The 27948-nt window shown below is 40.5% G+C and overlaps 1 protein-coding gene across 1 annotated transcript; it reads right to left on the reverse strand.

The window, feature by feature from the left end:
- Nucleotides 1-1518: 1518 nt before the first annotated feature.
- LOC140312936 (protein FAM53B-like) lies at nt 1519-27432 on the reverse strand. Its single transcript, XM_072390827.1, has 5 exons — nt 27357-27432; nt 15248-15519; nt 11907-11961; nt 8919-9778; nt 1519-2716 (listed from the first exon to the last, which is right to left on the reverse strand). Exons 2-5 carry the CDS (start codon nt 15326-15328, stop codon nt 2366-2368), a joined length of 1347 nt encoding a protein of 448 aa, XP_072246928.1. The 5' UTR covers nt 15329-15519; nt 27357-27432; the 3' UTR covers nt 1519-2365.
- Nucleotides 27433-27948: the final 516 nt, after the last annotated feature.

Consider the following 27948-nt stretch of genomic DNA (forward strand, 5'->3'; position numbering starts at 1 on the left):
GCAAGTGGCTGTAACATCCTGTTTTGAACATAAACACTGTTTTGCTGCCAGTACTTTACTCCCTCTGTTGGAAAAACAAGCTGTTCTATCACTTTATTTCAGCTGTCTGCCTCCCTGGTGGCCAATAATAACGATGAGATAACAACGTCTACTGCTGCTTGTGGAGATACAAATCTATGGAGGTAAGTCTTGTAAAGGTGGCAGGTGCTAAGCTTTGTCTCAGCAGCTTGGACAGACATCACAGACATGATAGGAAATCCCATGGAGGGACAACCTTGTCCAGTTGACGTGTCTGTCTGTCTGTCTGCCTGCTTTGCAGGTCCAGAGATATTTACTCCTGACATCATTTCCCGTGGTCACTGCAGGGTTACTGGCCAGGAATACTCAAAGGCTAGGCTTCCTGCCATTTTATTTAGGACTTGTGGACAACATGGGGGCAGAACACTGTTGATTTGCATTAAACATAGTCCAATCACCTGAGTAAAATGTTAGCACTTTACACTTTCAATCAAACTATCATCTCGAGGTATTTGAAACTATGACTCACTTCTGACTCATCACTCTCAGATATTACTATTTTTTGTGTGAGTGCATAATTACAGTGAAATAACTTAATAGTAGAGGCAGGCAGGGACCCACACATGTATAAAATATATACATATATAGGTTTAAATAAATAGTGACTGAATCAATGTTAGTTTAAGTGTGTCACTCTCGTGTTCTCCAAGGATGTCTTTTATTTGCATGTATGACATGCATAGATTAGATAGATAGCTGTATATTCCCCTCCAACAAGACGTCAGATAATGTGTGCAGATTTATGGGTGGAACGTGATGTCATTTTAGGTGAAAGAATACTGACACTGTCAGCAACATGCAGAGTTGCGATAGCCAAACCAGGATTTTTTACTAAGACTTTACTAAGCTCTTTTGGCACCTAAGCTCAACCACTTTTGGTGCCTGAACCAAATGATAAACGAGAGCCAACCTGGAGAATATATATATCTATCTATCTTACAGAGAACATTCTACAGGACAGTCCTGCAACTTTCTCCACCTCCACCATGTGGAGGATATCATGCCTGACCAGTTGATGTTGTTTGCACCACAGCACAGACGCTTAAAGAACTTCTTGTTTTTCTTCACGATGCTGACAAATGTAGAGATAACGGTTTCATGGTTTACAGTATAGAACAACGAAACGTTTCTCTAGCTGGGTTTATTGATAAAGAGCTACAAACAGCTGAGGTTGCCATTGTGAAGAGATTTATCTGTGTACTTAACAGATGACATAAATGCAACTATGCACATTTAGAATAGAGAAGAGTGACAGAATTCTGAAATGTGATGCAGGAAGTGACTGTGGGGGTGCAGGTGCAGCTTCTAAAGACCATCTGGAAACTTTGCTGCTCGTTCAGACTTTTGATCTGCCAAAGTGAAATCTGTTATCTACAGAAATGGAAAAAACAAAACAAAAATCAAGCAGAAAGTCTTGATAAACTGAAAGTAAACCAGACACAAGTGCAGGATGTGTATTTATTTCATGTCCATTCCGTTAAAAGAAAGGCCTTGTAATCTTGCTCCTTCACAAACAGCTTATAAAGAAACTGTTACGTAGAAAAATACATGCTGCTGTTAGAACTCAAAATTCAAAGATTCAGTGTTTAATTCAAATATATAATTTGCATATGAATGTCAGAAAAGGTGGCTTTGAGTGAGAAAAGTTTTTTGAAAAGAACTACAAGAGCAAGAATCCAAAAGAAGGCACTTCTTAGTTTCTGAACTCTTCATAAAGCTTATCGAGCCTACATTCAAAAAGATTTACATGTGTGCACAAAAGATGAAGATGAAAGGCAAAGGTAAGTCTCTGAGAAGATACTTCCTCCTTTTCTTTGTACCCCCCTCTTTCACCCCTTCCTCCAGTTTATTTGAAAAGCAAACTGAAGCTACATACGGAAGATCCCAGCTACTGCTACAGTACAACAAACCTAAGGTGAGCCCACTTTGGAAAGGTCACCGGGTTGCAAAGCCAGTGAGGGTAGGGAGATTTATTTAAGACTAACCCTCACTTTCCCACTCCTGAGTTAAACCAAATACCCAAACAAAAAATAGAAAGAACCACGGGCAATGCTTTTTGATTCAAACAGTAAGAATGTTCAAGGCAAATAAGTCATTGAGAAGCCAGAAATCAGAAACATACCAAATGCTTTTTCATCTATCACTTTCCAAGTTCTTCAAAAATGTTTCCCTTTCAAAATGGACCACAATTCATCTTGCAGAACATATTAACAGTCACTTCTTTGTATATCAAACAGAACTTTCTATTACAGTTCCAACACATTCTTTTGAAATCTTCAAAAAATGTTCAGTTTCTTTCAATCTGGTCAATGTCAAGCTCACCCCCAAGCTGGAAAATGTCCCTCTGAGTCCCACAATCACCCTTCCAGAGGGTGCGTTTACTGTCCACAATGTGCACAGGAGACCCGGATCGCGAGTCGACGCTACAAGCAGAGTCGCTATCCAGCTCCTCGTAGGATGAATCCTCTTCCTCGTCATCTATCACATCCTGGCGCGACTCTAGTCCCAGCTCAGATACAGCTGTGAAGTCTGACTCGGACTGGATGGCAGTCTCAAAGGAGGGTGGGGGCAGGCTTGATTGGCAGTTGTCGGAGGCTGAGAATCCAGGACAGCTTAAGCTCTGGAAGGTCTGAAGTTTCTGTAAAGAAAAGGCAAGAGAAAAATTAACGTTTGTGTGCATCTCCCTGTCGCACAAGTTCACATTCTGGCTTCACTCTGTTGAGAATGTAACAGTTCAAGGGTTTGACAGAGGGAATTCAAACTCAGGGTTTTCCAGAAAGTCGGGTTTAGAGTGGGTTTCAGTTTGGCCAGTCAAAAGCTGGCTTTCCCTTTCATCGAATGCATGTGAACATGTAAACATGAGTATACACACAAGCCACTGAAGAAAATACACAGAACTCGGGGTCGTGTGAGGAAAAACTGAGACAAATTGCAAACCACAGACAAAGTGTGCTCTGGGCTTATTCCTCACTGGAAGCCACTGAAATACATACCCAACGCAACCCTGTGTGATAAGGAACGTTTCTTATTTAAGCCATGGCTCTGATGTTTTTTTAGCACTTTACAGGGAGTTTCAGGTAGAATCTGTATGCAAACAACAGACCACGTTTTTACTCTGTCTTTAAAGAGATTACATTTTCTAAAAAGTTGTCTCCTGCTGTGGTTTCATGCCCTTTTTTCACCCCGACTTCCTCTCTGCAACAAAGAAAGGCAGCCATGCAGTGCAGTGAAGGGGTTAATGATCTCTGGAGTGCCCCCAGCAGCAGATGTTGGAGGCATGGAGGTGAATAGAGATGAGGTTTTCCTCTATAGAGCCTCGGCTTACATGACAGACACCTCTAATGTTCCCTAGCATTTGTTCAGACATTGCCTTTGCTGCTACAATGAGCTGGGAGTCTCCCTCTCTTAAGTCTCATTTTAGTGGGCTCACGCATGGTCTAAAGGAAAATCGTAATGCAGGATTTGGGCTGTCTGGGTTTTAGGCTTGCTCATTCTGGCTGGATTAACTTCACTTTTACGATGCTTCATCTGCAAACGCTTGAGGTGATCATGTGAAGAGTGGGAGGCCTCTGCTGTAGTTACCCCACTGGAGTGGAAAAGGGGATTTCTAAGCCCTGGATCTCTGTTCAACCTCTAGTATTACCCCACTACTAATTATCACAGCAGAGGAGGAGATGAAATCAAGAGAGAAAGGAGGGGGAGAGGCAGCTTCTATACAATATGCTTTCTATAAAGTCTGTGGTGGCTGACTGGGCTTTATGTGGGTGTGGTGGTGGGTTGGAGGAGCCGGGTAAAAATTCTATGACATAGCTTTACCAGATGAAGTACATCCATGCATACACTCTAATCAAAGCTACCTCACACATGGACTCTCGACCTTAATGCTGTCCCCGTCTAAAATAACACACCAGCTTTGCTTGAGACCATTTTTTGTGTTTTTTTTTTAATAGACATATTGTTATCTTAGGTTCCTTGTAATGAAACTAAACTAAGGAAACCTTGCTCCTTTTCAAAACTTCTCAAAGCTAGAAATAAAAAACATTGCACTGACCACTAGGGGCAGCAAGCACACAAGAAATTCAGATGAAGAAGAGCAACTCTTGTATCCGTTTATAGTATCGTCAAAAAAATTGTGAAATGAGAGGAATTGAAACGGCCCTTTAAAATTTCACAAAAAGGAAATTCAAATTGCAAACTGTCCAGTTTTCTGGTTTGGGGGGGGGGGGGATGATAAGCCGGTCTGTCTGATGTCATAAAATGGTGGCTCTACAAGCAACTTTCGCAAAGGCTGTAATAAGCAGAGTGAAAGGTACAACGTTGTAAACTGGAAACAAAACTGATTACAAGAAACTTAAACTGAAAAAAAAAATCTAAACTAAATCTAGTTTTTCTTAACAATATTTTCACTAGTGAAAATAATGACGTGTTTGCTGTTTGTTGAGAGGTCAGAGAGGAAAATTCATGCAAAACCTGACTTTGATCAAGTCGTTTTGCATTTTAGTCACTTGGAGCGACCAGAGTAGTTTCTCACACACTTTTGCAAGGAGACGGTGAGTCTGTGGGCAAACTTTGCAGCTACATGTCACTGCATCTTATGCACTGCTCCATCAAAGTCTGCAGAAAATCTAATTTGAAGTTTTGAAGTATCGTTCTAGGTACTATTTGTCGCCTATGCACCATTATCTGGCCCACCAATGACAAAAAGAGTTTTTGATTGCGCTCTTGCATAAATTTTACGTCCCCACTTACGCATCACATTCACTAAGTTGAGCTTGATTTCCAAGGAGACTTAGACTAATGAACTGAATCTTGACTGGGAAAAGAAAGGCTGCTAGTAACATGAAACTGATATTCTGATAGGCATTACTACAAAGCATGAGCTATACAACCACAACCTCCAATGTAAAGATGTTATCTGCAATATGGGATTAAGAGGCAGCTGCTGTGGTAAAAGTACATGCTAAGAGGTCAGGCAGACGTGTTCCTGATCATTTGGGCAAATAACTCCCTGCTTATGCGTGATAAAAAGGTCATGCTGTGAACCTGGCTGAGGCCATGCACACACAAATAATCAAACATATAGCATACTGGACAGGGCAGACACTTTGTGCGCAGCAGAAAAGCATATTGCTTTTTGCTTTAGCTCTGTGCTGAGATGAGATCAATCAGGTGACATCCAAAGAAAGACAAATAGTCCTCCAACTGAGAAACAAAAAAGAAAGCAGAGGAGCAAAGATTTAACTCATTCCTCACAGTTAAATTACATATCTGCACACCTCTGCTGTGTTGCTGTCTGTGAGAGTGTGTCGGCTTTGTTCTGAAAGTTTGCCTGGAACTCTTCAGCACAAAGACGATGAAAGAGAGATGTTAAGATGAAAACATAAATATCTTTTGTTTGGAGGTGCTGAAAAGGGCTTGATAGTATGTATGACTAACCACTGGTGGTTTATAATGCACGTTTACCGTATGACAAGTCACAACATGTCATTATACGTAGTGAGAAAATGCACCTCGAGACACCAGCCTAGGTGTTCCCACATGCCTGCAGACGCTCAGCTATGATCACCATGTCTGCCATCCCAGGAATGGACAGAGATGTAGTGAGAGGACGGAAAGAGAGGAGCAGCACAAACTCAGGCCAGCGAGTTGATATTAATAGAGCGGGTTGAGGAGGAGTTTATGTGCCAGTTTCCCTGTTGAAATAATACTCCCCTTCTTAATCCTGCTATTTCTCTCCTTAGTGCACAGGCATCCGCACACACACATTCAAGCACTTGCTCAACACGTTCCCCCTTTTATCACCTGCACTGCTAACACGGCCAAAGACAATTTCTAATTGTTTTTCAGAATGTACAATAACTCAGCTGAAGATATCGAACGACCGGGGCTGACCTCACACAAGCCGTTTCCTGAAAAGCAAAGCGTACGCTGCGTCAACAATCAGTCAGCGAGTGACCTACAATCAAGACAACATTCCCCATCTGACAGCTCACTACGCCCATGATTCTGAGGAAAAAACAATGCTGCGCCAACACGGAAGGACAGCCAGGGATAAAAATGAGATGGAGGACAGGGGAGTGAACTGAAATAAACTGCCGACAGAGGGGATACTCAAGGAATTTTGGGGGGTGGCAACAGGCAAATCCCTGCAGTAGTCGAGCTATAGCCAATTAGCATGTCATGCATCCCCAGAATTCACACCCATCTTCATTGACGTGGACAAGGAATCATGGGGGGGGCAAATTACACCGCGTTCCACTGACAAAACACACTTCACTTGTCACGATCCCCCAGCCCTTTAAGCGCTAAAGTGAAGTCAAACTCATTTCTAGTCTTTCTAGTACAAAGTGTGCTGCGCCAAATATGCATCTACTTTTGTTTTCTGTTCCTAGACTTTAGACTGGGTTTATTACCCACAACCATTAAGATTGAGCAAGTGTTAGATGTGAGAAAGAAAAAAAAAAAAAGAAGACTTTTAATAAACAGCCTGAGGCAGAGGCACGCAGAGCACCATTTCAGCACGACAGTTTGGTATGATACACGCCCATTCCTCACCCAAGAAATAGCAACTAATACTAATAGCTGCCATATAAACATTGTATTTGGGCTTTCACTGTAATGAAAACCAGGGTTTTCCTTTCAAATAGAAGTTTTTACATTCATGAAAACCTTTTACGAGTTCAACACGAGCAATGGATCCTTTTCTCTGATAAATATCTGCAACGCTGCTGAAAAGATGCTTTAACATTTCTTAGGCAACGGCAACACATTCAAAAACTTTAACATTACAACCCCAAACAACCTTGAATAACACAATACAAGACATTCAAAGAGAAACAGACATATGTCAATATCAATGTCAACAGAAAGTCTTTTAAACACCAAAGTTATACCGTAAAATACAAGAAATTCAGTGTGATCATCACATCTATAACTACAGGTCAAAACCCCTTAACAAGAAAATACAAACACTTCTATCAGTGGTAGTTCTCATCAGTTCCCAAACGCTGGCATCCATTTTTATGTTCTTTCATCACTAGAGGAAACTCACAGGTTCTAATCAGTCCTGCGTTTCCACATTAGCGCTTCCTTTTCCAAACTGCTTGCCAGCTTAAAGCTGGTCTTTTCGATCTTTAGCTCTTGTTGCGACTAAACACTTTGGTGACCTAACAAAATTATCAGAACTTCTAATGGGTGCTTCTAGGACTTCTGGATTCTCAGTTTTATAGTGACAAACTACAACCGAAACACAAACTAATTATGAAATGGACTAGTTATTGATAAACACCCTTCAAATGTCCATATGACCAGTACTGAATAAATAGAATTTAAAAGATACTTCTGGGTTACTTTCCTTTACTCCAGGCGGGTATGAGGGTGAGAAAGGAAACGCTGTTGCAACAGACATGAAATGACCCATCTAACCTGTGCTACCTGACTCCTTTCAACAATGCTGGCAGCAATCTTGCCAGTCGAGGACAATGATTGGGAAAAAAAAAGTTTTTAAAATAAAACAGTATAAAAGTATTTTTATATATATAAAAAAATAAAAAATCCGTCTCATAAAAAAATAGTTCCTCTACTATAACCTGCAGCTGACATAAGTAACGAAAGCAGAGGTAAAACTGACTCCGTGTGCATTTGTGTTTGTGCATACATGATTTTCCCCTCTTAGCAGCTGGCAGGACAAGAGGAAACATGCCTGCTGGGCTCCATTATCCAGGCCTAGTTGATCCAGCCCTGGCTAAGTCCTAAGGGTGACTGGCTGGGAACACAACTGTTTTTGGAAAAGGAAGGGAGGGTAGATGGATAAACTGATGATACTTTCTAATAAGGGAACAGGAAAAGGACATCTTCCCCTGACAGGAGATTTTAGAGGATCATAAACATTGTGTTAGGACAAAAAAAAATAAAAAATAACTTCAATCACATTCAGCCTCTGAGTCACTACAGCATGTCCAAATACAGTTTGGCTTTAATGCTACGGATTCTATGCAGAATTTAAGCTAAATAATAATCTGAATGCAATGGGCCAGACACAGTAAAAACATCAGAGCACTGCCAAGCATTAAAACGGTACATGTCATTAAAATACTTGTACTGTTCTATTTTGGGCTTGGGTTTGTCCAGAGGTCATTCATACTCTGGCTGTTCCACTGCTTCCTCCGACCTTACAAAATAACAAGCAAACTCTTGACATGGGGAAGGCAACGCAGAGTTTGGTGCATCCAAATATCCCCACAATTAATCATCTTTTACCACAAGAAAGAGACGAAGAACTGCAGCGAATGGAAGATGGATGGTGGGAGTTCCAGGGAGGACACAAATGAACACAAGAAGCCCAACCTTTGGATGGCTGTTTACCCAACAGAGTTAATGACATGATAAACCGGAGCCGGAGCTTGCTACAGCGATGAATAGTGTGACCGAACATGAGGAATGCTCTTTTGGTGAGCATCATTCCATGAGCTGAAGGGAAGGGAAGCCTGAGATCACTTAGCCCTGAAGCTTTGGACTGACGACCCAGAAAACTTCAATCAGTTTGATTTAATCCAGTCGTTAATCAGACTAAAAGAGAAGATGTCCTAGTTACTTTTGAGGATCTCTAGTGTAAGAACAAGGAGACATTTGTCTGTGAAGTAATTACATTTGATCAAGGACTCGCCTAAATGAAAAAAGAGAATATTTGGAAGCACTAAATCAAGATTGGAAATAAGTTAATGACGATTTACGTCTAATTATGAAAAAAAAACTCAGAAACTAGTCAAACGACCATCACATGCATTTAAAGGAATGTGCGCTTGTATCAGCCTGTGTGTGTTCCAACATTTCCAGCTAACCTGAGTCATCTTTGCCAGGTCCAGGGAGGGTCGCTGCTCCTGGGCATCCTCTGGCCTCCTACGCTTCATAGCAATCTTTTTGTCGTTCAGCACGCAGGGTTGGGACTTGCTACGAGACAGACACCCTTTCCCCCCACCTTTCTTTCCAGCTCGCCTCCCCAACTCAGGGGTGGAGTCTGGAGAGCTGCTTTCAGATGCCTCTTCTCTCTGGAGCTCTGTCAGGCTGATCTGCTCATGGGAAAGGGAGAGAGGCCTGAGGAAGATGTGATTGTGGGAGTGGTGGTGATGATGTGAGGAAGGAGAGGTAGGGGAGACTGGAGAGGCAGTGAACTGAGGGTGAAGAGGAAGTCGCTGGTTGAAGAATGGCAGGTCAAGGGTTCCATCTTTGGGGATGCTGGAGCGTGAGGGCAAGCTGAAGCTGGAGCTACGCTGCATGGTGGGAAAATGGCTCCCTCCTGCTCTGACACTTCCTCCACTGTGGCACCTGCGCTTCTCCACCGTTGTCCACACTCGTGAGCCTTGGGGCTTCCAAGACGAGCGGAAGCCACTGAATTCATCAGAGAACGACAGGGAGCGGCACTGACGTTTGCTCGGGGGTGCTGTAGGAGCTTGGCTGGTGGCTGTAGTAGTGTAATGTGCAGTGGTGGATGTCACATGGGTGCTGATCGTGCTACTATTGCCCAGACTCAGATCTCTAATCAGACTGGTGATAGCTGTGGCGTTGCCCGGTTCCTTGGCCCAGTGCCGGCTCCCAGACTCAGGCATCGTATCCCACAAGTTCTCCAGACTGGACTTGGTCTGACATGGAGCTTTCTGCTGGATGCCGCAGCTTCGCCCCAAGTCCAGCCATCTATCTGCCTCTGAAAAAGTCAAAACAGATAGGCTCAGAGAAACTAATCCAGGCAGGTGTGCATCTACACATGTAACAAGTAAGAAGACAAAAAAAAAAACATGCATTACAGTAATCGTAGCAGCAGTTCCCAACCTATTCTCCTGGAAGACCCCCCCCCAAAGGTATCATACACAGCTGAGGCATTCTGTGTCCTCCCAGCTGGAAATGTAAAAAAGTCATGACTCCTTATGATACCTTGGAAATGTGCACACCAGTACATGTAAAATGGGACTTTATTTCCACCCGAGGTATGTTCGTATGTTAAGTAAAATGGTGCGCAAATCAGCGTCCAGAGAACCATCAGACTACTTCACTTGCATTGCAAAACTTTTCACATGACGAACATCTTGCGCTGGATATTTGATTCAAGATCCTCCATCCACTCGATTTCATTGTAGAGGGGGAAAACCTTGTGCACCCTATGTAATCTCTGCATCTCTCTTAGGGGGTTGGGAACATTAGTTAGAGCCTTTTGTAGCTTATAGTATAGAATTATCTATATCTATCTAGATGGATAAAAGCTGAGGGCAAGAAGAAATGGTTGCTGTAAGAACAAGCTATTTGGAAGAATTACTGTTAACTGCAGAGGAAACTACAAAGAAACATGTAGCCATGCATAAAATTAATTGGAAATTCCTTTGAACTTTGGATTTGAAGTAAATAACATCAGTCATTTGTCTGAAGATGAATGACAGTAACATCTTCAGGGGAAATGACAATACAGCTGAACCGTTCAAACCAGTGTTGCTCACGTGTGACAGTACTGAAAAACAAGCCCAGCAAAAAACTGGCATTTAATTGTCAGCACATTTAAAGTAAGCTATGTTTAGTAAGTTTGCAAACAACTCTGGTCGTTGTAGCAACTTAAAGTAAGAATCACAAAGGTATGCCAAACACAGTGTGTCATGCTGGATTATTTTCCACATAAGAAGGTAGAATGATGCAGAGAAACCTCTGGAGCGAGTTGGAACGCAATCAAACTTTTTAGAACTAGAAACATGTTTCTGTCTCCATTGCTAATACCAGTGCTAATGATTAACGATTACATAGAAAATCCTAAAGTCGTCTATGTTATTATTCTTAATAATAACCCTTAATGGGTTGGTAAAACATTTGTGAGAAAACCAGCAGACAACAAAAGCAACATTCCTGATTATCTAAAACTTGGGCTCGTATGAATGCTCAAACTAAAACACAAAATAAACAAAAGGGCGAGCAAGTGTGTCAACTGACAGCAATATTCTCTGAAAAGCAGTAGGGCATGCCAGATATCTCACCATCAGCCCAAAGCTCTAGCATTCAGTTGGAGGAGATAATACACCGGCATTTATGTGCCAAAGTGGTTGAGAAGTTGAGAATCTACTCCCTCCCGATCAAGAGCCCATCCTCTTGGATGCCTATCTCTAAGTTTGGCATTCTGTCTCGCAGACTGGTGGACTGAGATTGCGGTTTGGGCGGACAAACAATGTACGGGGGCCGCAGTGACGACCTGCCAGGAATGTCAGGAAAACAACTTGACAAAAGGAGAATGGGATGAACTTCAAAAGGCCTCCCTTTGAAAGCACGAGACAAACTACTGGCTGAGCTAACAAGACGTGCTAAACAATGTTAATGTCGTGATTAACAGTGGAAAGAGTTTGCTATACTCCACCCGGTGACGTCACCACATGTCTCCGCAAAAGAAAAAGAGGACAGCGAGTGGTAATGGCATATTGTACTTACAGTAGCCCGTCTTTCAACACAGGGGGTAATTACTGCAACTCCAAAAGAGCTAAAGGGAAATTGTTGACATAGGCAACAGCATATTCAATTACAGTTTACTCCCGTGAGAATGCTGTGCAACGTTGTGTGGAGGCAGGTGCACCCTTATCATTAGAGGGGGATGAATGACAGATGGAGAAAGGGAGAAGTGAGAGAATGAACGAGTCAGTGGGGATAAACAACAAGACGGTTATAGCGCGGGGGGGTATCACTGACCTTGATGGATGAACTTATAAAGCAATTCATTATGAGAGGTCAGAATGATTGAAATTAAAATGTGGAACAGGAAGCAAAGATGGGAAAACGTAGAGAAGGTGATAAAGAGAATAACTCACCCACAGTTCCACAGGATAAGAGGGTGGTCCCTCTGCTCATGATGTGGAACTCAGTCTGTAGTGCAGAAGCAAACAGTCAGTCAGATTACAAAATAAATTCAAATGTAGCTCAGAAAATAAGAAGCTTGAACCCATGAATTATTTAGAACCCATGTAAATTAGTAAAAATACCCAGAGTATTATTCAACATCATGCTGACTTATTTTCAGTCACTGCTTTGGTTCACTGTTATTGTTTCCATCGTGTTTATTTTCAGAGGCAGGCAGATGTTTTCAGAGATCATGGTCTGAAAATCCCACCGTATGCCAACTGCTCAGAGCCAAAAAAGCATAAGAAGCTGAGTAGCAAACAGTCAGACCACTCGCTGGAGACCAGTGGCGTTTTTAACAGCTTGTAAGCCTTTAAGAACGTCCCTCTCATGAGTTAGAGGAGAAAAAAGCAGAATAAAAAAAAATTAAAAACTTCACAGAGTTAACTCAAACCAGGCAACACTTTAAAGTGACCCAGATGGCCAAAATAGTTTGGCTCCAATAACCCAAATCTGGCAAGTGTGAGGAAAAAGCTCAAGATACAGTATAAATGATGACCAAGAACTGACCAGAGAACAGTGGATGAGTCTGGCTAATGAAACTGAACAAGGCATCTTCACCAAACATGGTCCACTGCGTACCTGAATGCGGCTACGTGTCATTTATCAACTAAAGCAGGCTCAGAGTCCAAAATGAAGCCAAATTAGACAACAATTACTTAACCAAAGTCTTATGCACTTACACTTCCAATTTTGAGTGCGTTGTTGGGTTCACGCTGCTATGGATGACTATGGAAGGTGACACATGAGTTCTTACATTACTTTACTTGTAGTCACCATCTTAGCTATGTGGCAGCCAATTTCAGCCAATAGGAGGAGGACACGTCATCAGTATCAATAGTGATGCTAACACTAGCTAGCTAGCTAAAAAGAGCATTTTTTTCCTCTTTTTTTTTCTTCTAAAATTTACCAACATGTCTTCACACACTACTCAGAAAAAATTAAATAATAACAACAACTGTGCATGCTTCACATGAAAGTGTACTAACAATTCAATACAACAAAAGAGATATTGTAATGACGTATTCAAGTGTAGCTGAGAACTTGGAAATCCAAAATCTGTAAAAAGTCACAACCCACTCAATAACTTATTTTTCCCAGGGTTTTTGCTGCAGTCTTTTTTTCCCCCATCATTCCCCATTACAGCAACTAACACAACAAATACAAAATCGTTACTTTGCTTTTCTTATGCTATACATATTAGAGAAAGTACATTTAGCACATTTTTTGCTCTTTTCTGTTCCAAGTAAAGTGAACTACATCTATTTACAAGAATTTATCACTCACTGAAAAAAACAAACCTGGGGGCAGACAGTTTTCTCCACTTAGTCCATTTATAAATAAAAGGTTTAAAAGTGCATATTTTGGGGTTCTAAGGTATGCCAAATGCAGCATTATTCTCAATCAATAATCGAGTTATTTTTCTTGCTGGATTCTCAGGCCAGCTGCATGCTGGTTTTTAATTATTTGAACATTATGAATTCCAATTTCTATTCTAGTCACTGATTCCAATTTGAATGGATCCCAATTTTTGATTACAAAATGACTGTATATACAAAAAATAGCCGTCTAATGTTTACGAAACAAAACATCACCATTCTTAAAACATTCAAACTCAAAAGGAAATCACTGGATTTTTGTGTAGCTATTAACACTGATGTACAGCAAAATTGTGCAGGCAGGTCTAATGTAATAAATACACAGGTTCTGACAGAGAGGTGTCCATTAGCAAAATTACAGCCCAATCTCATAGGGCATCTAGAACTCACATAGTTCTATTACAGGGCCTTTGTGCTGGCATTGATAAGAAGAATAGATAATTATTACTTTCTGTGGGTATGGGTTACAAGTTATTTTCTTAATGATTCCTGTTTGCTTGAAAGCTTGACATTTCCTTAAAGGGATTAAAATGATCTGAGCTGCACAATAATATTCTTATACAGATTAATTCATTCACAAAATTCACACCAAACCTTTTACTTACCTTTATAGTCTATTTTCTATAATTACCAAAAGTTATTTGGATTGCATAAAACGTTTGTCCTGCCTTACTTATTCATCACTGTCACACCTATCCTCTCTCAGAGTTCACTTAAGAAAGGGTGGCGATGGCTCATTGCACAAAAGGGCAAAGTCAGATGCCACATTACAGTTCAATGCTTTGACCTACCTTCAGTTATTACATAACACACATAACGTGTTTTCTAAGATACAAGACAAGTTACCTAAAACAGGCTATTGTGTTGTAGAGGATGATTAAATGACAGACGGGCTTTTAACAAGTGGGAGGGACAAGGATGGTAGCCAAAACTACGTCAGTCCAACAGGCTTTTTAAATTCACAAGTTTGAGCTGTTGCAGAGATCAACAACAGTATATAATAGAGATTGTCACCTAAGTGGCTTGCAAAGGTAAAACAAATTAGAATAAATAGTCATGAGAACCCATAAACACAGTTTAAAGTCCTGGATGCATGAAAAAAAATTGGCTCAAGTTCCCGGATTTTTCACAACAAAGACACATTGATGTTAATCCAAAGAATGTTTGTGGTACAGGCCCATCTGGGTGTTTAGATTTTTGCAGATTGTTGAAGGTTCAAATTTTTACAGGGGCAGCAAGATCGCAGCAGGAGAAGTGAAAGCTACAGTTGTGTGCAACATGAATGGAGTAGTAAGATAAAAATAAAATGTAAATGCCCGGTACCTTCCTTTCAGAACTGAAACCAAACTGTTGGTTAAAAAAAAAAAAAAAAAAAAAAAAGCTTTAAAAAGTTCTCAGGAGTGGTCTCCCAAAAAATGCAGCACTCTACTATGTTGTTTCATGTCAGTAAAGGTTGTGCTTTGTTGCATGTAAGGGCATGGGGTCAAATAAAAAGCAACATTTTGATGGGGTTTTCAAAAATGTCATAACTCCTACTGAATCTATTTCAATTTCAATGTTTTTCGGCACATTCCTTTTATGTTTCTTGAAACAGTCTGTCGGCCTGGCGTATGCTTAGCCTGGATTAACACAAAAATGAGCTTAGAACATTTTGGCTAACATGCCTTCGAAGTGCTCCCGTTAAATGTTTAATATACTGTGTTTTTAAGACTGTCATAGCTGGAATCCGCACTGCACAAGATTCTGGTAAGGCATGCTCATTCTGGTAAGGCATGCATTGTGCGAGCATGTGACGATCTCTGCGACTGCGTATGTAACAACAGTTAATGACCAGTTTATGTTGTGTAAACCTGAAAAGGTAAAGTTTAACTCACCGGCCGTCTCTCAATGCTTTTGGACGTTACATCATTGACACCCTTCTTCTTTTCCAGTGTTTTTGAGAAAATGATCACCATGGTAACAAGCAGCTCTGCTCCAGGGTTTTAAGGTGCAGAAAAAGGCCACAGGCAGCCATCTCATATAAGGGCGGAAGGCAGACAGTGCATTTGGGTAAAGCAGATGAGCATTTGGTGATGTCCCATCTGAAGAGCAGGGCTGATGAAGGCGGAGGAGGTAGGAGGGTTTCTCTTAGAATTCAAGCTGATCCCTGTGTAGATGAAAAGAGATGTAGAAAGAGGAACATAAATACTAATTTAAATAATGAAAAAAGCCACACTGCTTCCAAAATTATCAAAGTTTGTGGTTTTTGTCTTGCTGACAGACTAAGTCTGGCCTGAACACAGTACTGTTGCTTCAAGCACCTGTAGGCAAATAAGAGACTTGTGAGCCAAATGCAGCTCTTTGGGCTGTTTGAGTAGTGTAGGAAAGAGGAATACGACCAGATAAATATTACATATGGATCTGAGAGGTGAAATGATAGATTGAGCATATATATATATATATATATATATTAATCTTTTTTGCTAAATAAGTACAAATAATCTGCCGTTAACTTACACTTACCTTGTGCTAAAATGAATCTCACAAATTCAGAACAAAACCAAACAGAATATATAAATTTAATTCCTTCATGAATACAGAGACAAACATAGAGAAAACCCACATGTCTGCTTTTGCAGAGCTGACCTGGAGTTTCATATGACTTCTAACCCCTGACCAAGAGAAACTATACCCAGAGGAATCATTTAAACGAAAAAGAGGGCTAACATATATATTTTTAGTTAACCATTTAACACTCTGACATTTAATGTAACTTAACAACCCAGCTATCAGTATAGCTACACTTCAATAAAGCTAATGTCTTGGTAAACAAGACATGCTGCAAATGTGCGTAATTGCCTAAATCATCCTTGTGAATAATGGAACACTTGGCTTGTTAACATAATGCCCTGAACATATGGAAAGCTAAGCATGGTGAAACAGAAGGCAAAGTTTAGCTAATCCAAGGAAAAACTTTACTCCCGTCACGTAACTACAGATGTGGCTCACAAACATGAACAAAAGAGGAACATGCATGGAGCTGCGGTTGCCTGCACCTGCATTTGGTAAAGCACAACTGTTATAAACATGTGAGGGAGTTACATGTTTGGCAGATGGTGCTCCGTTTTGCTTTTCTGCCATTGCTATATGAACGTGAGAAAATGATGGGGAAATGATGGGCAGGTTGAGTTTTGCTTTCTTTGTGGGAAGAGAAGCTTCACTGCCTCTGGAACTAAGCTTCTTTCCTTTATCGATGAGCCATTAAACACACTCACAGCATGCAAAAAGAGATTCAGATTCTCTAATCAACTGGTGGCCAATGACAGCTTTCTACTGTGGAGCAACACATGAGGCTAATGGATGCCACAGGCCTGCCATGTAACATGTGGTTTCAAGTTAAGTAAGGGTTGTTGCACTTGACATACAAGGGTGTGCGATGGGTATTAAATTAGCTTTGTGGAACAGTAACTTGTGCAGAGAAAAATCATAAAAGAAAACATACAGGGGGACTGTTCACACAAGACTTTGATAAAACAATTTTACCACTGTGGTCATGTCATGTAACTTCACAATGTCATCTCTGTCCCTTACCTCATCCTTAGCCTCATGACTACATTAAGAGCAGAAGTGTTTCATGTAAGCCTGCTCCAGACCAACTGCTAGCATATGACTCCCATTATCTCCATTTATCCCCGAGAATCAGTGGAGCACAACTGGGCCTCCGCAGGAAAGAGAAGCTGGTACTGGTGGTGGGAGCTGGAGGAGAAGGGAATGTTTTCCATGATCTGCAGACTGCTTTACTGATTAGGACTGACACCGAGGTTTGGGTGCGGCAACATAGCAGGGTTTGTGCATATGTGTGCATTAATCAGTATGGGGCCAGAGAAGCATGGTTGCTATGTGTTAAAGTTGTTACACTGTGCGGTTTAAACGCCTCAAGGAAGGGTAGCAAGTTTCATCTGGGCCGAAACAGCACCTTGTAATCGTGCATGTGTGTCTGTACATGTTGTCCGTTTATGCTAACCTGCACTGTGTGGTGACTGGCAAGTGGGGTCATGGGAGAGGGCAGAAAGAGTGTGAATTCAACCCTGGAGCCATGCTTACCTAATGAGCCGGACTTTTTAAGGAAATAAGAGCTTAATGGACAGAAAACAGTTGGGCACGGGGGCTCTGTAGGGCACTTCAGGTTTGATTAGTCACCCTTACACTTAACTGCTCTCATGTGAGATAAATATGGTTTCATAAAGGCAATCTAAATTTTACCACTTCAATTAGACATCATTTGCTGATAACAGGGAGAGGCTTAATTTATTTTTTGTCTGGCCGTTTACATTTACAATAGTACACAAGGTTTTGTAGATGGAAAATGATGCATGTTACTGCTCTCTCTCTTCAGATTAGTGTGACAGCATCGGGAGTCAGGGATCTGGGTGAAGTCAATTTGTCACTCATAATAAGCATCATTTGAGAATAAAAATACTTTGTTTTCTTGCATTTAAATTTGACCCTCTAGTGGGTTCAAATCTAATGGTACCTCTTGTCAGACTTGTGTATGCTGGGTTGCAGACAGCAGCTCTTGGCTCACAATAGTCAGTGACTCAGGAGGGCACAAGAAAGGGCAGCTAAAATAATATGGCCCTTTGCCCAGGCTGTGATTTGTAAAGGCAGATGAATAGAAGCCCATTTGAGCCCCCCTAAAGTTCTGTGACGGGGTGTTTGGTGTCCATTACCAATTGGCTCTGGTTACTGCATACTTGTGCGGAGTGCGTCTGGTGTCAAGACTTTGATCAGTGGCTATAGCTGGAAAAGTATTCATTTCACACAAATGAAATGATGAAGAGCAAACAAACAAACTGCTGCATGGGCGGCAAACCTTGTGCTTCTCAAATTCAAGTCCAATTAAAATCTCCCCAGTTTTTTTTTTTCCCCCAAAAAGACTGAGTGAGATTACACATTTCATGGAGCAAGTGGCTGGGTGCCGCATATTTCATAGTAGCATTCGTTTGTGAATGTCTGCAGTGTTACTTCAGGGTGAACACACAGCCACTCCTCTCTCAGATAATGCGCTTGAGGTTGTAAAAATGGTCCTAGGGAGGTCAAGACATACCACTGACTACTTTGGTCATCACCCTAGTACCCACTGGCCAAAAACAGCATACCAACACACCATTACATGCTCACCAGTGCATAAACAATGAAGTGTTCATTGAGTCAAACTTTCTGGATTGTCGGTAGCAAAGTTCTGGTCTCCTTTGCAGATTCCTTTACATGTTTCTATAACTACAGCCACCATTAACCTCTGCAGAAGTACAGATAGTGAAAGTGGTTAATCTGCGACAACAGATCTACAATAAATACCTAACGCAATCCTCATACACTCTTAAGAACCACCATGTCTGGAGAGTTGAACTACGAGTCCAGTTAACACTAATCTAAAGTTATTCATCTCACTGCTTAGTTTGCATGAAGACACACTAGCATAAGTTGCACACGTAGGCACACTTCCCTTTGCAGTGTATGGGTTCTACTTCCCTTGTGGTCTCATGCTGCTGCTGAACTGGGTGTGGAGCACGTTGACTTCATTACTAAATATATGAAAAGAAAATTAAAAGAAAACAAAACAAAAAAAAAACACCATGTGCTAGCCACACAGCATTGTGACAACTTAATTTCACATGATGCATGAGTAGCCACTTTAGCTTTTAAGAATTCAATAAACCAGTACAGTGAATATTACATCCCCGCTTTCAAATAACAAACATTTCTAATGTATGTGACTTGCCTCACCCTCACAGAGTGCGACAACAATAGATTTACATTCAGTGTGCAACATATCTAAAATTGTCCATCTACACTACAATGCATTAAAGAGATTATTGTGATGAAAAACAAGTACGATTTAAATAAATCTTTAAAAGAAATATATTCAAACCCGACAACAAGTGAAAGATGCTTCCTAAATTTAACTTTAATGCTGACCAACCTTTTTTAAAAGCTGGAACAGAGGCATGCTCACCAGACTGTTACATCACCTCAACTTTAGACTAAACTCTGTAAGAATTCAGGAACTCAGGAAACCAACTGCTGTAGTTTCAAAAGCCAAATGTTTTTCCATTCTTGCCTGATAAAGGATCAGAAACTACTCAACAGTTCCGGGCTTTTTCTATTGTATTTTCTAATAATTATGAGCAAACTAAATTAAGCGGCTTGAGGGTCTGTACAGCAGACGATTATACTGGCAGCATGTGGTTTGGCATTGTCTTGCCTAAATAAGCAATGTCTTTCTCTTAAAAGGCATCTTGGATGGCAGCATATGTTGCTGTCCAACCTTTCATCTTGCATCAGTAATAATTATTTTGCAGTAGTTAGTCGCTCCTACCATGTGCACTACTGAACCAACCACACTATAACATACACCAGTGCGTGTACCTTGTGCTGAAAAAAGATGGATCATCCCTCTAATATTCAACCCAGAAAAGGATTGGGGGAAAAAAAGCAACACATTGGGGTTTTTTTTTTTTTAAGACCACAGTATTGTCTTCCTCTTTGCTTCAACTATTGTTAAATTAGCTCATGCAGTTACAATGCCGATAAAATAGCATCAGTTTGTTAATCCAAAAGTTAATGAACTCAGTCTTGCCTTATTGTCTTGTTCCATTCAGAGATTTCTCCAAATTCTTTCAAATCTTTTTTGACAATTAAATCCCCAAATTCTGTGCTTTCTTATGAGAGTAATCTTATCAAACTATTTGCCCACACATTCTCATCTCCCTGATCCTGTATTAAAATATGCTTTCGAGATTCTTTGGGCACATAACCTTGCTGAACCTGACCAACTGCAGCAACCCCAGATCACCGGCTTGAACGGTAAGCCCTAGATACGATGGTGGTCTCTTCATCCGCCTCTCTTCTTCCCCTTATGCACCTCTCACTCTGGAACAGGGTAAATCTGGACTCATCACACCACATGACCTTCTCCCATTGTTTCAGAGTCCAATCTTTATGCTCCCTAGGAAATTGAAGCCTTTTTTTACAATTAGCCTCACTGATAAGGGAAGATAGTTTCTTTCCAACTGCTGTCAGAGCCACAAATGCCTCCTCACAGTGAAGTGCAATATACTGTTTTTCTGGTGACAAGTGCAATATATTGTTTTTAATACATAGTCATATTGTTCTATATTGATTTTTATTCAGTCATACTGTCCTTTATAGTTATATTGTTTAAGAACTGTTATATGTCTGCACTGAAAGGCCTGCACCTTACTTTTTGTTGTACTCGTTGCAATGACAATAAAGAAAATCTGAATTCTTAAGGATACACAGCTGATTAGTCCCAATCCCTTGAGTGTGGAAATGTTCACTGTTAAACATAGCTGTGAGTTCTACTGTTCTACTGTGACCATTCAAGAATCTTTTTCCAATCCACAGTTGTTCCTCCACGATGATGGGTCCCCACTATCCTTCCAGTTTTCAACAATGCATTGGACAGCTCTTAGCCCAATTTTAGTAGTTTCAGACATCTCCTTAGATTTTTTCTTTGCTTGATGCATGCCAATGATGTGACCCTTCTGAAACAGATTAACATCTGTTCCACAACCACAGGATGCGTCTTCCGACATGGTTGTTCAAGAAATGAGAAGCTACTCACTGCATCAGTTAGGGTTAAATGACTTGTTGCCAGATGAAACATAATCATTCATGCAGTAAGCATCCAATGGTAGGCTCTTTGCCATTTGCTTAGTTAAATCCAGGTGGTGACAGGCAGTGTAGACATATATAGATATAAAGAAGGAAAGAGAAAGAAAGAAAAAAGCAAAAAAAAATTGATCTCTCAGATAAAGATTTGACATGTTGTCATTGCATGCTTTTCGAAAATCCCATGCAATGACAACATGTCAAATGTTTATCTGAAAGTTCTATTTCTTTTGCTTTTCTCTAAATGATTGAGTTATTTGCAAATCATTGCACTCTTAATATAGTTAGGATCAGCCATGGTTGTTCTTCATCAAAGATTTGCTTAGTAGTACACAGTTTCCTGAGACTGAGTAGGAAGCCATAGCAACCAAGCACAAACAGTCAACAGTGACAACTGGTGATCTGAAAAAGGCAGACGTCACCAATCTAGTAAAGACTGATGTCTGGACAGCTCATCATTTCCTTATCTGCAAGTGTGTTTGTTGTAGGAAGCTGGACCATTGAGCAAGGCCAGTTTACTAAACTCAGGCTCAGTGACATGCAACATGCAAACATGGGCCAATTTTTCTTCTTGGAGGCAGTCTGAAATGCATCCAGGGTCGGCCCCTGTGTTTCAGGCCAGGAATTAGTTAAATTAAATCTTTAGAAGCTTGACAGGAGTAGGATCAGGTGTTTTAGTTTGAGCAAAGGAAAAGTAAGGGGCCTCTTGCCCCCTGCACTAACCCTCACATACCTCAACTCTCCATACATCAGGTAACTCAGTAATTACACTGCCCCACATTATTCAGAAGTGCCTGCTCTGTCTTTTGCACACTAACCAGAGGCCTAATCCACCAGGGATACATTACATGGGAGCCTCCCGAGCTGCTGGCAATCTCTTACAATAGCTCAGCTCAATATTTGGTGGCACCTCTCCATTGTTACACAAGAAAGTGATGTTACACAGTCACTAAAACCAACCAATCAACCAATAAATAATTATTTTGGCGTTCCATAACACCATGCTTGCATTGGGAGCTGTGGGTAAGTTGTGAGTGTGTAAGGATGGGAGAATGTCAGAATGAAAACTGTAGCATTCCATCTGTGCATTCATTCATTCATGACGGGTTTAGCTAACCATATTGGTTATTTGGTGAAATTAGCTAAAAATTACATGGGTGTGCCAGGTTGGGTGTTAAAAAAAGCTTAAAAATAGTGTAAAATGACTAATTCTAAGTTGCAAGTTCTCTATTCTTCAAAGCTAAATTTATCCTTAAATGTAAGCTTGGTTTATATTTATCACTGATAATTGAGTTTTTCTGCTGAGAGTGACTTAGAGTAAATTAATCAAGTAATACCAAATTAAATGATGGAGATGAAGTGGGATTTTGCTAAAAGACTTGAGCTGGTCGAACTATTTTCAGTTTTATATCCAGACTTTTATAAGGTCGAATGCATGGGCAACAAATAAAAGAAGCAATGTATTACTTTCCCATCTTGCAAGTTGAAATAGGTGTTTTTCCCCCCAACAGTAACACGGAGATTAACTTTAGCATCATTTCAATAGTTCTGATAGAGCTCCATCAGTACAGTTCTAAATGTGCTTCTTGACATTCTTCACTAAGTAAACTGATCTGCTGCCAGCAAGCCAATGGGCTGCAAATCTTGTTACTTGTCTGTGTTTTGCTGTTGTTTGGAAGGACCCACAGGTGCATGAAAAATGTGTTTGTAAAACTCTGCAGACTCAATATACTGCAGAGGCTCACAGATGGCAGTTCTTGCACATGTCGCCACGGAAATCGGTCCTCTTTCTGCAAGCAGGATTGTCAAGTCACACTGGCTCTGTTATCAAGCCCAAGCTTGCACATAAAAAGCTACTTTTGGAGAATGTATTGTCATGAACCCGTTGAACAAAAAAAAAAACAAGTTTAAGTAGTACACTTGAGGTTTAATTTCTGCATAGCTGAAGGTTACATAGAAACCCTTCAATTAGTCATGATTAAACTATAATTTGCATGCAGACTTAACCCATACAATAAGAGTTTGCTTGCTCTTATTGTATGTGTTGATTTTTAGTCACAATATCTGATGCGTTTAACCGTCTGACAAAAGAAACTGAAAAAATGTGAATGAGAATATTTGGTCATATACATTTAAGCTTTAATGTTTGTTGAAAAAGATGCAAAAAGAGGGATCTGTGGAGCATGTGCAGAGCACCTCGGCCTATTTGAGTCTAGTTAAGCATACATATGTAGGAGGATTAAATCTCCAACTGATTTATGTAAATGTGTTAGTTTGGAGAACTTTTGGATTTTGCACAATTTCAGTTAGACTATTATATTTACATGCATTTTAGTTTTGGTCAAAATAATACAATAATTCAGTGGTTTCTGGTGTCATGTAAAGTGCTTATTTAGGGAACTTATGGACACTTGAGATGCTATTTTTCAATGCAATGGATCCATTTTATCACTTCGCATGGCAGGTAAGAGCTAACTCTCTGTTCCTCTGTTATCAAAGGTTCTCTCTCAAAAATTCATACCCATCGGAAACAGTAGCCCAGTGCAGCTTGTTGGATAGCTAAATGCCATTCCACGCTGTTGAAGAAGTCTCTAGGATCGTTTAAGCGAGCCATAATTAGAATGTACAGTAACTGTGTGTAACAAAATGAGCGTAACCGCACAGTGTTTGGCAAGGCTTAGGGAGTCAATCACCTTCTTTTAGTCGCTGTACTCCTGTTTGAATGACACTCATATGTGCATATTATGCAGACATTCCAAAATATTCAAGGGGAACATTTTAAGGAAACCTTCAGAAACAGACTTGAGGATCTTTTTGAACAACAATGTTACTTGGGTGTATATAGAAAAGTATGTTTTGTCCAACAAGCCAAGAGATTCTATGAGAAAAAGACAGATTCTGTTAACTGTAAAAGTCTTTGGGTGCTTAGTTTTTGTCACAAGAGTGGAAAACACTCTAAAAATTGTCCTTACTAAGGCCGTCCGTGCGCCAAACACCAACCAAAAGTTTCAGTTCCTTTTTTTTTTTTTTTTATAAATAAAGGGATGCAATTAGGACACGGTCTCATCAGTATGAGTCGACAGGGTTCCACACTAAATGATTCTGACAGGAGTTATGCAAGGCAATGGCAAGATTTTTGAGGAAAAGCAAATCCAAAGCAGCTCAGGATGACAAACAAAAGAATGCAATGTCTGGTGATTCACAAGAGGGGTTTTATGAAAATACAAGAAAACAAAAGACAAAATATTAGCTCACCTGGACTATGGGGTTTTCCCCCATAGTCTCAGACAATGGATATGCAAACAACCTACAAAAAAAAATAAAAAATGAAGCCCAGAGGGTACAGTTATACTAATTTGAGAGTCAAACAAAGTATATATATATATATATATATATATATATATACACACACACACACACACACATATATTGTTTTGTTTCTTCACTCAACATGATTGTTCAGTATCACCACCTAGAAATACAATAGCTGGTTGTGTGGATGGGAGAATTTCTGTTGCATCCCTTCTGTGAGGAGGTCTTGGGGGGTGGGGGGGGGAGAATGCCTCTTTTCTTTTCAGCGGCAGGTCTATGGCTCTGTGGGCGACGAGACGCCAGACTTTCAAATTTATCATGTCAGTGAGGAAGCAATATACAAAATAATGATGGTACATTGAAACAGATATGCTGTTTACTTTTTAAAGCCAAGATGTACGAGTTTCAGTACGTCTGGAGCAGCAGCAGTTAGGACTGCTGGTCACAGAGAAGAAAGAGAAGCTTCTGAAATGAATAGAGTACCATGGAGGCACAGACAGCCATGGCTAACAATCCTGTTCTGGTAGCTTTGCATAATGCCACGGGCCAGAGGACTAGAGAGAGAAAGAGAACCACAGCATAATGGGAACAGGCAAATAAGAGTGTAAAACAGGCAAAAAAAAAGAAGACTGAAAGATACAGAAAGGCATAAAGAAAGAAACTGAGTGGGGTGAAAGTGGCAGCATGTGCGTCAGCGTGTGGACTGAGTGAGAGTTGTACACACAGACGCTGAATGGACCAGTGGCTTGCTCAGCACGCAGGCACACAGCTGCCCACTGACAGAATGGAGCTCTAATAGGGCCTTTTGCCTGCAACACAAAGGCATTGCAAATGTGTGCGTCTTAAGCACACACTGCAGCGCAGAGCGATCCCCTAAAACCCCAACAGCCTTAATTGCTCCCATAAATTAGGCCTCTAGCATGTCCAAAACAAGCCTACAGACTAATAGTGCCAGAACTGTTGTTGAGTACAAGTGCAGCACATCAAGTTGTACTTCATAAAAACAATTGCCAGCAACTGCAGACAGGGATACTGGGGGGTACTGAACCACTTTTGAGTGATGGCCTAATGCTTCCACAACACAGGATATATATATATATATATATATATATAAACATTTAATGGTTGAGTGCATTTTCCTCACTGAATAAGTAATCAGACATAAGATTTAAATACAAATGTGATAATTTTGGACTTTTACTTCGGCTAAAAACACCGGGTATGGAACACAAATGCTCGATTCTATCAAATCTTTCTATAAATGTATACCTTGCTTTTATAATCTCAGGTACTGGCAACAGTATAGAAACATTTTCAGCTGAGGTGTGGGGAGATGCAACCACTGGTGTAAGCAAACAACAGGTCTGTAGGTTCACATGACAGAATTTAATGGATCTATTATGCTTGTTCACACCAAGTTGTGGCATTCCTGCAGTGGTTTATTTTGGAAATCAAAGTGAGGTGCAGTCGTCATAATCTTCACAAAAGGGGAGCAGTACATATGAAATGCAAGTTTCCTTCAAAGCCAAACCAGTACTTGTGAGGCACCCCTATCGACACCTTCTATGTAATCAGACACATGTGATTAAATCTTTGCTCAACTCTAGGTTTCACATCCAACCTGAGCTTTTAGGAACGTTTTGTTTTTGTGGGAGTTTTCTCTAAGCTGGCTTCTTCAAACGTCAAGTGACATTTCCTGTTTTGTTGACCATATCAGCCAGTGTTCCTTGCAGGTCAAGGACATCCGCCGCTACGGTGGCATCAAGAAACATTTCCAGGTATTTTCACTTTGGGTAACGTGGTACAAAACCTGTTCTCTGTGGTATTGTGTTTGTGGTGTCAACACAGATCACCCAACTATTGTGTAATATTGAGCGAGCCAAAACACGAGCACTGACACTTACTTCCTAACATAAAAGAGAAAGGAAACACTGATAAATAAATAAGCAGTTTTTATGCTCCGTTGTCTTGTTGCTCTATATTCTGAGATCCTTAGGTTTGATTGTGAACTAAGACTGCAATAAAGAGGTTGCAAAATGAGGCTGGTGTGGACGGCCTCATCTGTATATCAGTAGAGAATCTACTGTACAAATGCTGTTGTCAATTTGTTTGTGGTTGCAGTTTTAGTTTCATGAGTAATAACATAAATGGATTTGACATGAGAACAGAGCAACACATTGTATATTTTGACTGGACTCCAAGAATGTAAAAAATATATATCTTTGCTGATAAAACTGAAAAATAACAGAAAGAACCAAGTGGCTAAGCCATGGCCAAAAATAACCCCTGCTCCAATTAATCATGTTCAAAAGTGTAACATAATTAGAAGTCATATCTATATCTGAAGAGAGAGCAAAAAGCCTAACTGATTGGTGCAGATTGGTGGGAGATATGAAACCGAATCTTTTGAATCAACGCACTCGAGACTCAGACAATCTCTTTTCACAAGCTGTGGTGAGGAGCTCTGTGTCAATACATGCTGCAAAGCAGCCACACTGCTCCTCCACATCCAGGTACCCTATCTGCCGCTGAGAGTTCATTACACTGGCTGTTAGATGAAAGGGAGCTTACTGCCTCAAAGAGCTTGTGTGCACCATTTCCACACTTCGTAAGCGAGTTATTTAGCAGGAACTTTTGAAACAACAACAGGTTGATCAAGCAGACAAGTCAATGAACTGGAGTCAATAATTAGACTTCTACTAGGACAGCTACACCCCATAAAGTGTCTTTGCTTTTCTTTTTTTTCTATCCCGAATTTATCATCAGAATTCAACAGAATGATAAACCTTTGTCGGACTTGTTCCCCAAATAGCCTTACATGGTTTTAAGGGGAAATCCAGCACGAACAACTTAGTAAGAGAAGAGAAGAAACATATTGATGCATGCCTGAGCAGGTTTAACAATCACGATACTTTACAAATACTACCTGGTAAGCTTTTTCCGAATTCAATTCATCTTCAGCAAAAGTAAAATTAAATTAAAAAAAAAAGGACTCACAAAAGTTTCTTGCAGTTGCAGTCGCCAGTTCGGCGTCCTCAGCGCAGGACTGAGAAGGACTGCGAGCAGCTGAGAGCAAAGCTGCTGGCTTGAGCTTTCAGCATTGATTGTAACAATATCCGTGTACACAAGAACCGGGACGACGGGGAGAGCCAAAGGACAACCGAGCGCCTAGCAAACTTATGCTATAAGGACTCTAACAAATTGAAGGACACTTAACTTTTAAATGTGTGTTTATTAATTAAAAATAACCAAATTCGTGTGTGTGTATTCACACAAAGGCCAAAATTGTATTTACAACAAGCCTATGCCCCCCATCCTTTTTTGAGTTGGTACGTTCCGCTTCGGTACTCCTCCCTCAGGCATTTACTCATGTGCCACTTTATTACTATGTATTTCATTGATGTTAAAGGGGCAAGTAAGCGCAACAAAGTGCAACAAACAGTACAACAAAAACGATAAAATACTTCCCAAACAGTTGTTTCTCCTCTCATCGACCCCCTTTCAGCCCCTTTCATATGTTTCTTAAAACAATGATGTGGACAAAGTGAATCGCTTAAAAAGTACAGTAAAGTAAAGTTTTTAGCAGTTA

The sequence above is a fragment of the Leuresthes tenuis genome, unplaced genomic scaffold (genome assembly GCF_036924035.1).
Source record: "Leuresthes tenuis unplaced genomic scaffold, fLeuTen1.0.hap1 SCAF_8, whole genome shotgun sequence".
Lineage (NCBI taxonomy): Eukaryota > Metazoa > Chordata > Actinopteri > Atheriniformes > Atherinopsidae > Leuresthes > Leuresthes tenuis.

Bases quoted from the DNA above. Each gene is read 5' to 3' on its own strand.
- LOC140312936 (XM_072390827.1), bottom strand. From the start codon at position 15,328: ATGGTGATCATTTTCTCAAAAACACTGGAAAAGAAGAAGGGTGTCAAT. The intron at 11,962-15,247 runs GTGAGTTAAACT...TCTGCACTACAG, and splicing joins AAAGCATTGAGAGACGGCCG to ACTGAGTTCCACATCATGAG. The intron at 9,779-11,906 runs GTGAGTTATTCT...TGACTTTTTCAG, and splicing joins CTTATCCTGTGGAACTGTGG to AGGCAGATAGATGGCTGGAC.